Below are 13,502 nucleotides of genomic sequence, written 5' to 3'. Positions count from 1 at the left end.
GTCATTGAAGATCTTCCCAAACTGGCCTGAGTTAATGACTACAGACAAGAAATATGCTGCTAAGTGCCCAAAAGAAGATTCATAAGAATCTTCTGTTTCACATAACCTGACAATGGGCACCTTAGGAATTGCTGGGAAATGCACTAGCACTTGGAATGAAATGTCATGGGAAACAAGGTATCTTCTAGGGATCAAATGTCAATTAAATCACAGCTTCTCTCTCTCTCTCACAATTCCAGGTACTATCATAGTAACAACAATGTGTAGGTTTTGCTCAAATTTCAGGTAAATGTAAAAAGGCCTCCAAAAGCTTTATACTCCTGCAATAACCAAGGAAGCTACTTGAGCTCTTATGTGTTTAAAAAAAAAAGTCTATTGAAGAGAGCTTGTTATATCAATGTTTCTAATTCAAAAACACTCAAACAAAAATTTCTCTATCTGCCTTGGGGCAGTCTAGCTGTAACACAATTAAAAAGAATTTGTTCAGTCTCCTTTGTTCTGATATTGCACAGACTGATCATGTGGAAGCAGTGGGAAAGCACAGAGGATTGTCATATGGGGAGGGAAACACTGGCTGTTCAGAAAATGTATGCTAATGCTGGGAATAAGATATTGACATTGTATTTAAGTAACTACAAAATCACTGTAAGAAGTTATGACAGAACATTCCTGGTAGGGTAGGAGTCATGTCAGTGATACAATAAGAAAGGACAGTTTCACTGCACACAGTACTCTGCACTGTGACACTGTAGAAAGCTGCTGCAAATTACAGTCACTCTATAGGGTAGATTCTGGATCTAAATAAGAAAAACATGGCTGTAAGTTATCTTTGTCCTGTTTCACACAGCAGCATCAGTGCTCGTCTTCAAAATAAAAGTGCAGAACATAATTGGAGCACACTCCTTCCCTACTTTGCATTAGCGCTTGCACAAACCATCATGTCAGCATTTTAAGGAATATGGTACATTACAAAATACTGGTTTAATGGCAGCAGACCAAGACCAAAGGATGGCTTAAAGAATAGCAAAGATCTGCATTCCACACAGAAAACAACAACAAAAGAGTAAAAAACAGCCAGCCTATAGTGGCATAGGTTTGCCTTCTCATTATTAGCAAAGCTATCTTTTCACAGAGAAGAAATAACACATTTTAATTTTGAGACACACTAAGGAAGCAAACCTAAAGATGTTGTAACTCACGGTGTAAATGGAGAAGCTAACCTAAATCTTTCAAAAAGTGTACTTAAAACCTGGAAAGTCTCAAGTACTCATGCTGAGGGACAGAAGAGTTCTTGAAATTAAGAAGTCTATTAGTAAGACTATGATTCAATTAGATTTGTTTTACTTCTAAAGCACTCTTGGGTGAAACAGAAATGAGAAAGTTTTCATCATGGGATTAAGACTGAGTTCAAGAAAATCTTACAGACAGGCTGCTCATGAGTTTCACCAATGTGGATGCATGAGAGTCTAAATGCAGGAAAAGCCTCTGCTATCAGAATGGACAAAGAGAGAACAAGAGAACAGTCTTTGAGGCAGCTCATTGTGGAACCATTCTAAAAGCAACAACAGCGCATTTGACCCCACAAGTTGTCATGTGGCATCACACAGAAGTGCCTGAATTACCTGTATTTTAATTTGAAGGCAACGTAATTGAAAGAGGAGATGCTCAGTATTAAGACTACACTAAAGGAGATTTGGTTGAAAAACAGTATTTCTGTTTTCTGAATGGCACCTATGACCTGTGATATTGATGCTAGGGAGCTTTAGATACTGCTTCCTCCTGGGAAGATCAAAAGCTTGGCTTTTGGTAACAAATGGAGGCCAAGGATATAGGTACTGAAGAAATACCAAGAAAAGGATCACACACAAGGTCACATATCTCAGTCAGGAAAGAACTCCAGAAACAAGAAGACAAATACTTTCAGGCACTTCCAAAACAACAGAAACATAAGTGGAAAAAAATAAGTAACTTACTTATTTTTAATTCAGTTCCTATACATGGTTTCCGTGGACTAGCGTTTGCTGACTCATTTCATGACACCACAACTCTTTTAGAAAATGGGAATTCTCACCAACATTTTCCATTAGAAGACTGTTTTTAATAAGAATAATCCTGCTGGTAAGCAGACCCAGGAAGGGGATGCATTACTGCAGTGTGGTGACAGCAATATATTGAGTCAAGGTTTGATCCAAATGATCAAGGCTCCACAAATTGAGACAAAATAAAGGCAATTTCCAGGAGGATGCATGGTTGCCTTTCCTGTATTTCCCCCAGGAATTCTGGCAGATGGAATTCAGGGCATCTTTCTGAGTTACGTTCATTACTCAGTTGATATAAACATCTTCTAAGTTCATGAGAGAGGAGACTGCAGCCTCTATGAAAGGAAAACAACTAAACTAAAAAAAGAGAATGGACCGTTCTTGTGGTTAGCAGTATTTATAAGCTATGAAAAACTCCTATTTTATCATCAGTTAATCTTCATAAATGATATGTTGAAAAATTAGCAGAAAGATACACCTGGAAACTGAAAAAAAGAATGCACATAAAAATGTCAACCTTAAACACTGTTCTTTGGGTCCTTTGTGACTCCATGTCATGCAAGCACACTCAGCACTTTCTGATGTTCCTCTGTCCCCAATATATACCCACCATGGAGCAATAAACAAAGCACAGACTGTGAACAGTTTTCTTGTGTTGTACAAATGCTTATATTCATAAATGAAAGACAGTAAGAATGAGAATAGAACTGACCAAGGAAGAGAACAAACAGCAAGCATAAAATTAAAAAGAATGTTCATTGAAAATCTCTGAAAGTCAGTCTATGAAAGGCCTACAGAGGAAAACCTTCAAATTCAGCACTTCAGTTTACAGAAAGCATTGGGCACAATCTGTCCACTTTGTCTATAAGCTTATGTGAAATGGAGGATGCTGAAAAGCTTTCACAGAACTGGCTAGACAAAAATGGTAAGGAGAAAAAATCTATTCTGTTTTCCAAAACTTAGTAATCTCAGACATAATTAGGAAAGAAGTGTTTAATCAGAGATTTACCAGCTTTGAGATACACAAACCTGTACAATTTCAGCAATGGGGCCCTGATAGGACAGTGACTGTAGATGTGGCCTACATTTGCCTACAATATAAGGGAAAGTCATACAGCAGTTAGAAGTACTTGAATTGACTGCCTGACAATCCCAACAGCTGGTGGATAAATTAATCCCAAACTGCAAATAAGAAGTGTATTTTTAAGCAAAGATGGTAACTGACAAAAGGCAACAGCAAACAAAGAAAGAAGGTAAATTCACTGTTGTTTGTAGTCCTAGCATAAAATCTCTAAAAATTCTCACATCTGCACCAGAGGCCAAACACGTGTCTCTGCATCTGAAGTAGGAATTGTTGCTTATTTAGGCAAGAGAAACTAGCATCCAACATACAACATGTGTTATGGTTGGTAAATAAAGAAATAAATGACAAATTGCATACACAGAAATGGTTTACAACCCAGTAGTTGCTCCAGATTATGTCTAACAACCCAGCCATCTGCGTCTGAAGTTCTCTTGTCACCCAGTGTATATATACATGCACACATACCTACTAGCTCTTAAATGCGTTTATGGAGCAACACTTTCAGATTTTCTACTCTTCAAAAAGGAGAAATGTGAACTAATTCCAAAGTTTTAATTTTGACAAGCACTGTGCAGATTTAACCAGTTTACCATGAACACTGGAAGTTTTTTCACTTATTTTCTGAAGGTGAACAAATAAGACTCAGAACACCTACCTCATACACGTTGAACTGAGATTGCCCTCTCGATAACTCCCTGTAACTTGTTGTGAATTCTCCAATGAAATCATGACTGTATAAGAAAATCAAAGAGACAGTATTACTACTTTAAACATCTAGTACACATATTTGTAAAAAAGAGAAGCACAACCAGTATGAACAAACACTCAAGAAAGCAGCAACAGCAAAACATGAATCTGCTTAAAAAATCTATTTTCATTCTGCTGTGTCTGTAGCGATAACAACGAAGACTTGATTTATCAGGTTAAATCTTTCTGATAGCTTCTGCTTAGCCTAACTACACAATGAAGGCTAAGTTGTAAATTGTTTACATGTGAGACAGATCACGGAAGAATTTAAAACAGAAATAGTTATAAAATATTATCACTACTTTCTCACTGCATCACCACTGGCATCTTGCTCTAACACTGAATTAGTGGCTACAAGCTTTTCCTTCCTGAATACTACTTCTGTTCTAAGAATAAATTCCACGTTTCCATGCTCTGTCACTCACATTTTAAAAACTGCTTTGTCAGCTCTTAGCCAGGGGAGATCACACTGCAAAGTAACCACTATGGGCAGGGTGGACAGAGGGAAAGCACTGGATGATGCTCCACTGTGAATGGCTTCTGAGGTCAGGGAGCAGGACGAGAGAAACCACATGGCTGCCAGATGGGAGTGAATGAAACATCTGGAATGGGCAGCAAGCACAGAGCTGACTGCCTAGCAGCCTGCTACACAACTTCCAGGTGTCATGAGACCTTCTGTGCCCATCTCTGGCCTTGCCAGCTAAACTTTTCTCACTGCTGATCCAACTCCCACTCCCTCCTGATCCTCACTCCCCCTGTTTTCACAGCTCTTCCCAAGCAAAGCACCGTACCTCCTCTACACTCTGCTTTCCCAACCAGTGAGATACGGTAATAACCATTTTTTTAATCTTTCCTTCAAGCATGAATGAGAATAGAATGTCAGTTTTATGATTTTATTGCTTGTAAAACTTGCTTTTAAGAATTACAATGCATTTCCAATTAAGCTGTTTCCAATAAAAGCAAAGTTAGAAATTCCTGAGAAGCGCAAGGAAAGGAAAAATAGAAACAATCCAAAGCAACATGAAATTTCTTACTTTTTTAATAACAAAACAACAAAACAAACACAAAGTTAAAATCTCCCTATCTCAAACCAGCAGGAATTCAAAAATATCTGTAAGCCATGCAATTAAAAGGTTCAGTCGTCACAGCAATGCCAGTGAGTCAAGTAAAGCATCCCAAAGAAGGCTTGAGAAATACTATATAGTGAACCTATTACCGACTACTCTGATTCAGAGTTGAGAAACAACCGCCTTCCACCTGGAAACTGGAAAATTGCTTCTGAGACACTAAGACTTTTCTTAAGGAACACATTTTAAAGATATTGTCTCCTTTTTCTAAACACTCCCTGGATTGCGACAACTGCTCTACCAGGGGAATAAAAGAAGGCAGCATACCAGCAATAGAACTTGAGAGCTATAGAGACCGCGGCACATAAAATACATTTAATTTTGAGTCACCACAGTTCTGGAAAAAAATGCACCTTTGTTAAAAGATGAATTTTTACCTTTTATAACAATTTCTAATAACAACTGTTAATTTTCAAGTCATCTGTTTGTTTTTTTTTTTTAAAGCAGAAAATCAATCAACTGCTCATTGACTACATATGAATATGCCATAGGAGAGGATAAGCAATTTCAGATAGGGTTTTTCTCTAGGAAAATTACTTTGAAATTTGTACTGCTTAAAAGTAACTATTTCTATAATTCCGAAAGACACTGGAATGCTTCCTTTTCCTTGTGGCAATATACATGGACTGGTAAGAACTGAGCCAGAAAGATTTAATTCCTCTAAGTAATCTTATTAAAAAGGTGTGGACATAAATAATCAGTCTCCCAGCTCTCTGCATTTAAAAGACCATCAGCTTAGACATGAGCAGTCCCTATTGAAATGGATGCATGCCTTTCAATAGACTGGCTCTGAAAGATGAGTGACTGCTGGACATTTGCCTTTGCTGGAAGTATAATTCATTTAGAAAAATATAACATCAATCCTTCCAAACATTCATGATTGCACATCACCCTATAGATTTCCTTATTAGTGTCTGAACAGAGAACCAGAAGGAGTTGTCTTTGATAGACCTTTGGCTCCTAACACCAACCATTCCTAGACTTAGACACTTCTGTCCATGAACTGCATGTCAGAACTGTGAATCAGAGACTCTCAGTACGTCAAACAATCACTTGAATCCCAACTCACTAAAAGTGCCACTTCTGGTACTGTGCTTTGAAGTGCTGAAAATCACTTTCAGAAATGTCATTAGCTTTGTTGTTTTTCTTTCTTTTTCTTTTTTTTTTTTTTTTTAATAATCTAAAGGAAAAAAAAAACAAACAATGGAGAAAATGTCAATCATCACCCCTAAAATATATCATTGGGAAAGATGAGAAGTCCAACAATTTAAAAATCAACTAAGCAGCTGGAGAAAGAGGTCAGAGGTGGAGGACAGGAAGAAAGAGGAAAGCAGCTGGGATATGAGATTTACAGCCTCTCTTGCAGTCTTCAGATTCTCAGACAAATTTTTACCTCTTGCTGTGGTTAGATTCTCCAATGCTTGTTTTGGAGCCCCCAGTTTAGCATGGTGCTACTTATTGTTTTATATTATGAGAAAAACAAACAAACAAACAAACAAGCATTTTATTCTGTAAAACAGACTGTAAAAGCCAAGGTTGTGGAATGGCTTTTGCACCACAAGGTAACAATTTCTCTGAAGTTACGGAAAAAGCCTTCAGAAAGAAATACAAACACCCGAGCATTGCTGATGCCCTTCATTTGTGTTCACACAGGCTGTAAATCAGATAAAGCAGATATGCCCACTAAATTCTTACTACATTTCAGTGAAGAGCAATCTGTGGTTGCACCTCAAATCCCAGGTTTCTTCCTCAGACTTTGCATATGTACAATTGAGCTGCTCCAGTGCTAGAGTTTATGAGAACATGTCTTTCTTGATAAAATAATGATACTTCAAGAAATGCACACCTACACTATTAAACTCCTTAACCAGAAATTGTGAACAGTTGAGTTATTCCCTCTCAGATGATTTCTTCAAGTGAAGGAAAATAAAAGAATTATCTGCAGATCTATTTATTTATTTATTCATTTGTTTATTGAACTATTAGTTGCATTCTACATCCATTAGACTACTTTAGTACTCCAGTTTTTATGCCATGGATTTATATCAGTGCCACATATCCTGATACAGAATCTTCCAAATGTCTTCAGAAATAAATGACACAAGAAATCAGCACTGCAAATAGCACCAAGCCAATATTTCTGTTGGAGGTGCATGAAATATAAAAGAAGAATCCAGTACAGTTAACTATCCATAGAAAACCTTTTTGCACTGCTTGATTAAAACCATGGAAAAACAAATTATTTAAGTTAGAAATGTTAGCTCACCTAAAATACACAAAAAGAAGCAAATCTTCTAAACAATTAATGTTCATGTTAAGATGGTCCAGTTAAGAAAAAAAATCTCTAACTCAAGGCTGTTGAACAAAAGAACACTAAATCACAAATCAAGCATATGTACGGTAATGTTGTTTTACTGACTGCAGAACAACCTGCAACATTCAGTGTAATTTGCTATGCTCCCTAGCAGGCTCCCTGATGATCTTTCAAAGGTTGTTCTTCCCAGGACTGCACATCTCTGGAGCACAAACAGGCAGTCCAGTGAGGTAATCAGCTACTGTATCAACTGATAATTAACAAAGATTTCAAGAGAAACGAAAATTAATGTAATCTGTTTAACAGTGGCATTGTACAAAACCTTGATAGACAAATTAAGCCAGTCTGAATAGGACTCACTTCAGATCCATTTTGCTAACTCCAAGTCAAATTAAAAATGAATGCTCTTGCTATGATCACTAGTAAGTCATAAGCGTCACCAAATGACAATTTCTTTCTATTGAGACAGATTCAATCAGAATGCAGAATACCATTTTCCTTGGTTTGATACTGAAATAGCTTAAATGATTAGCTCAATCTAGCAGCTTGATTTTTAAATTGTCTGAAGTTACATGAGATGAGTGCTGTCTCATCTTCGAGGAATTGAACGTGTAAGAAGTCAGTGCTTTGTGTGCTTCTAAATTTAAATAAGGTGGAAAACAAGAGGCAAAAAACCATACGGTTAGAGTAAGAAGGAATACATGTAAGTAATATTCTTCACCTTTTTTTTCTTTTTTTCCTTTAGATACTCATTTGACAGGTATTCAGAATGAGACGTAAGCAAAAGCAGACAATCTTTCAGTGTCTGGGACAGCAAAGGCTAATGATGGCCTGAATTCCACAGCCTGGTGACATCTGCACTCAAAATCACATCTATACAATTATTATTGGTCAGATTTCTTCCTTTCTTTTAATCATATTTCAGATTCAGATTTTGAAGGAAGTGAGTCAGCACACGGGGTTTAACAAAGATTAATAAAATAAGATCCTTCTTTTTTATTAACTGGGAAATATTGCCTAATTTTTCATTTTCAGAATAATTTCACAAAATATTCTATCTTGCCTGCAAATTGAAAGTATGTCACATTTTTAAGATAAGGCAAATTTAAGCATAAACTAGAGGATGTTAATGTAATTAAATCTTTATGGTGATGCAGCAACTTTTTTTCTAATAATTTTAATCATATTTTTAACTGCTTACGCTATAAGCAATTAATATGTTTTTTTCTGTCTCTAGGAATTATCTAATCAAGAAGGATGAATTTTTTCTACTGGGTGATAATTGCAGATCATAAGTATGCGTTAAGAATGCTTATAAATCAACAGATTTCATGATGAAATAAAAAAGAGAAAAGTGTAAACTTTTAATGACAGCACAGGGTAAATTTCCCTATTACTAATGCAAGATCTATTCTGGCCACAGAAAAACTAGAAACAAATACCTTTAGTATTATTAGACATCATATAATAAATAATATACTCTTAAGTACTCAAATGTAACTACATATTCATATATTTTAAAAATATAAAATAATAAGAAACTATTAAGGCAGGTCAACTGAGAAAGAGATCAGCGTATTTTTGTATTACATGCAAGTGCTAGAACCATGATTTATAAATAAACTTTCTCTCAAAAGTATGAAGACAGAAACTCAAGCATTTTTTAAAGAAGAGGACTCAACTCAGTCTGACCATAAAGAGGGCATGCTAAGTAAAGTCAGTAAGGCTGAACAATTACATAGTGCCCAATTTGAAATTAGCTACAGAAAATCCACATCTATTTATTCCACCATCCTCCTCTTGATGATATTTAAAACCCTTTTAACTGAAGAAAAAAAACAAAAAAACCCACTAAACCAAAAACACACCAAATACAACCCCCCCCCTCTACCCCCCCCCCCCCTCATTTCATATGTATACAGTAACATTAGCCCTAAGGAGATTCACAAAACATTCCATCTTGTCCCAGGTATGAACCTCATGTTTGAAATATGTTGGTGTATCAGCACTTATCTCGATTGCAAAACAACAGAACTGTAATAGAGCAACTTTTAAAAATAAATAGAAAACAATAGAAATTATGTCTTACCTTCCATCTCTATCCCAATCATACACCTCTACTTTAATTGTCCTAAGAAATGTGAGAAAATTATTAAACTATTAAAATTCATATTCAAATGTACAAAATTGCATTTAATACTTATATTTAAGTGCAACATGATACCTCAGCTATGGCAAAGCTAGAAGATGAAATTCTCCAGTCATTTCTTATTGTGAAGAAGACAGCAAGTCACTCAGGTTACTCAATATAAATTCATAAATGAATAGTAAAATGCAGTGAAAGCTAACGGAACAACTATATCTGGGGGTTCTGTTGTTGTTGTTCGTGTTTTTAATTGATTTTTTAAACCTTAAAGTGCTATCAACCTTTTTAAGAAGGTTAATGAAATGAGACTCATTGTGACAGCTATTGGTGTATGCTGCTATGTGGGAAAGGGATATCTAATGTGAAATAGTGACGCCTTCCAGAAATAAATGAATAAACAAAAAATATGCCTATATTTGAGAAGAAGGTCTTCTTTTGAGAAGAGAACTCAAGCAGGTCATTATATAACACAAACTCTTTGATAGCATAGAGCAGGTTAAAAACAGTACATTACCAAATAAAGCAAACTCCTACAATTCTGCTCCATACATTTTGGTTATTAAAAGAAAGTAACAACACCAGAATAAAAGAAAACTTCAACTCTGTATGGCATTAATCTCTGCTAAACATTCTGCAATAGTGAAAAATGGAAACCGTGTTATTCACCCAAGATTTGGCAGAGGCTCTATATGTGGCTGATGACAAAAGAAATCTGTTGTGCTTTCAACCCGTGAGCTCACTCTTATTCCACAACAGAGGAAGATGCTGCTTGGATATCTGACCAAAGAGGAAATTGGGTGAGGGCATGGGTGTGTACAGGGACAGAGTTCACTCAGTTGCATTAGCTGCAGAGAAATTACTCTACCTAAAACTAGAACAGATGTTTAGTGTGGCATATATTCTAACCAATTACATTACTCTCACTTTTCAACACCTTTCACATAACTGAGAGTACCATAATCTGATCTGTGAAACTATCACTATCTGAAAGAAACCAAGCTGATCGTAGGAAACTAATCCTCACCTTTGGAAGGAAAAGTTTTCATATTTAAAAAAGCAAACAACAGAAACAAACTTTGGAAGCTTTTGCTGAATCGTCAGCCAATACTATTTTGAATTTGATACCTAAAGTATATTTCCTGGTGTCAAATATGATTATTATAGGGAGGACTGTAAAGTTCCATCGAGTAATTTGTTTGTAAGGCATTCACAGAGCACATTATGTAGAAAGAATTGAAAACATGATCAAAATGGGAAAGTAGCTGCACAACAATCTGAGGCATGCCATTATATTTTTAAATTCTCTTTCAGAATGCTGGAGTTGTTTTAGTATTGCATTTAATACATCTCTTTTATAGCATTATTATAAAAGACTTTTAATTTATATGATAAACACTGCAGTGTACAGAGACTAGCAACATGAGCATTACTTTGCTTTGCATTACGCATATAAATCCACATACAAGGTAAAAATTATACCTGACTATATGAAATCAATGCAACTTTTCCCATCTAATTGAAAAAGAAACACAAATGATAATAACTGCAACAAGTATTTCTCTAGGACAGTATTAGGAATGCAGGAGAACCCTTTTTCCTTAAATTTGAAGCGGGATGATACCGAGTACTGGAAATGCATGACAGACAGAATAAAGTAACTGTGATCCAATATGAAATGCTAAGAATGGAAATTCTCAAAAAGATTGATAAAAAAAAGTCCCATTTCCCTAGCAAAAAATCTGAATTAGCTTTTGAACTTTCAGTTTTTAGTAAGTGGTTCATAACAGAACTTTATTACTATGCAAGCATTTTAGTGAATATAAGCACTTCTTACTCTCCTACTTCTTCAGTCTTAACTACTTGGATTTAGTCAAGCGAAACACAGACCAGTACAAGCAATGGTTTCTGTTTATAACCTGGTATTAGCTAGTAAATCATAACTTGATTTGCTTCCCAAAAGGCTTGCCTTCATGGTAACAGATTACACTAGCTTTACTCCATACATTTCCTTGAATAATTACTGTTGTAGTTTCCATGAAAATAAATAAGAGACATTACTTTCAGAGCAACCTACATACTATGCACATTTTATCTACTACTCATACTGTTCTTCTAATCCTCATATTTCATATTTCCTTCATTATTTTAATCTAAGTATTATACTATACTATTCTAGAAGAATACGACTAATGCTATGCCTATACTTCCTTTGAGTACTCCAAAGTATACTCCAAAAATACTCCAGATTTCGGATGATAGGGATAGACAGTTTACTAGATATTTATTTGGCCATATAATTATAACAGCATTATCTTGATTCATATCAAAAATATGAGTAGTGATGACAGAATAACAAGTCATCATCAGTGACTTAAACACTTACTTCACTGACACCGTTAGAAGTTAACGAGTCAATTTTTAAGGACCCTAAAACCATCCACAATTCCTCAGCTTAACCACCTAACTTGCTAGTAAAGCACTGGTAAAAACACAGTTTATGACCATGTTTTTCAGAGATGCACCCTTTAGTATTGGATCACTGAAAATGTATGCTAGGAAAACTTAACCTGTAGCTTACCGGTCATAGTCTCCGTTACACAGGGCTCTGACAGAAATCTTGAATGCCTGCCACACTGGATTTAATGTATTTTTTACGACTTCTGTTTTGTGGCAGATTGTAAAACTGCAATTAAAAAAAAAAAAAAAAAAGATATAATTTGCATAATTTGCATTATTTACTTTTTATTTTGAGTAACCAAATAGGGAATAAAAAGATCTATAGTGTCTGCACTGGTGCAATGTCTGTATAAAGTTTAAGCTAAGAAAACAAGCCCAGGAGAAGAGAGGCAAGGGGAACTGATGAGAACAGATCTATTTGTGTGTGACTATAGATAAAGGCGCTATATAATTTTACACCTAAAATTTTTTTACCTTAGAAGAATTACAGTCATTCAGTGAGCTAGTTCAGAGAAGAGCAGGATATGATTCCTGCTTAACAGGTAAGAAACTCAGTCAAAAGAGTCGTGACCTTCTCATGCTTGTTCACTATTTTATGTATTTTTTAAATATATATATATATATATATTTTTTTTTTTTAACCAGGGTTGTCTCAGACAAAACATATAAACCTCCGTGAGATTCTATGATTCCCTTCTCTCGAATGAAATATACATGCAATTTATATGAAAGATAGTATGTTTTACTATATTATGCTTTCTCTAAATGATGCAAAATGAAAATACTTCTTTTGAATCCTCATTTTGGATAGTGAATTGTGCAGAAGAAAATAGGAGGCAAGGTCACTGTTGAAATCAATATTGAAATTCCACACACAGATGCAACTCAAGTTGCCCTTTGAAAGAATGTTTCTCAAGTTCTGAAGATGTATATGCTTATCTGAGCTATTACTGAGAAGGTATTTAACCTTTGTTTTATTTCTGTGTTGCATAAATTAAAATTCAATACATGTAAAAGAAATACACCTTAATCTGACAAATATTAGGAAAAGAAAACTATTGTACTATCTGCAAAGCAATAAGCTGCTACTGCTTAGGAGCAGAAATATTTAGCAGGTATCTACCTGCCATCTTCATTGCTTCGATGAAATACCAGGAAAGGGTCAGATTTCCCAAAGAAGTCCTTCTTGTCTAGTTTGTTCGCACAAAACTGCATTAAAACTGAATCCTGAAATTGATAATACAGAAAAAATTAAAAACAGCATGCAGTTTGCTTAAGGAAAATTAAGAATATAATTGACTATAACCATACCAACTGAAAACAAAATGAATGTGATGTGTCTGGCTTCTAGATGCTTTCTACTTATCATATTCTTGCAAATGTCCTTACAGTGCAGCTTGAACTGCTAAAACAAAGAATTCATCCACAGAAGCGTGCAAATGAAGTTCTATGCTAAATACCTCACAATGTTTCAAATACTTTCTGACAGCCAGCGCTGCATTTTCTACGAAGTAGATGCACAGCTAAGGAACACATTAATTTTAAAAGCTGCAATGTCACACAACTAAGTCTTGTTCCTTCAGTGACT

At 35.4% G+C, this 13,502-nt stretch overlaps 1 protein-coding gene across 2 annotated transcripts in view; it reads right to left on the bottom strand.

Annotated features, from left to right (window-relative positions):
- Positions 1–13,502, bottom strand: part of CPNE8 (copine 8) — an 82,234-nt gene that overhangs the window by 24,858 nt on the left and 43,874 nt on the right. For both annotated transcript variants that reach the window (XM_015851701.3, XM_085512000.1), the window contains exons 8-11: positions 13,038–13,141; positions 12,036–12,140; positions 9,401–9,442; positions 3,779–3,854 (exon numbers count right to left, since the gene is read on the bottom strand). In XM_015851701.3, the coding sequence (XP_015707187.1) occupies positions 3,779–3,854; positions 9,401–9,442; positions 12,036–12,140; positions 13,038–13,141 (327 nt within the window). The remainder of the gene's footprint in view (positions 1–3,778; positions 3,855–9,400; positions 9,443–12,035; positions 12,141–13,037; positions 13,142–13,502) is intronic.

Source organism: Coturnix japonica, chromosome 1, assembly GCF_054131305.1.
Source record: "Coturnix japonica strain WE chromosome 1, WE-NBRP24, whole genome shotgun sequence".
Classification (NCBI taxonomy): Eukaryota; Metazoa; Chordata; class Aves; order Galliformes; family Phasianidae; genus Coturnix; species Coturnix japonica.
The sequence above is the reverse complement of the archived record's forward strand: the minus strand, read 5'-3'. Positions and strand labels throughout refer to the sequence as shown.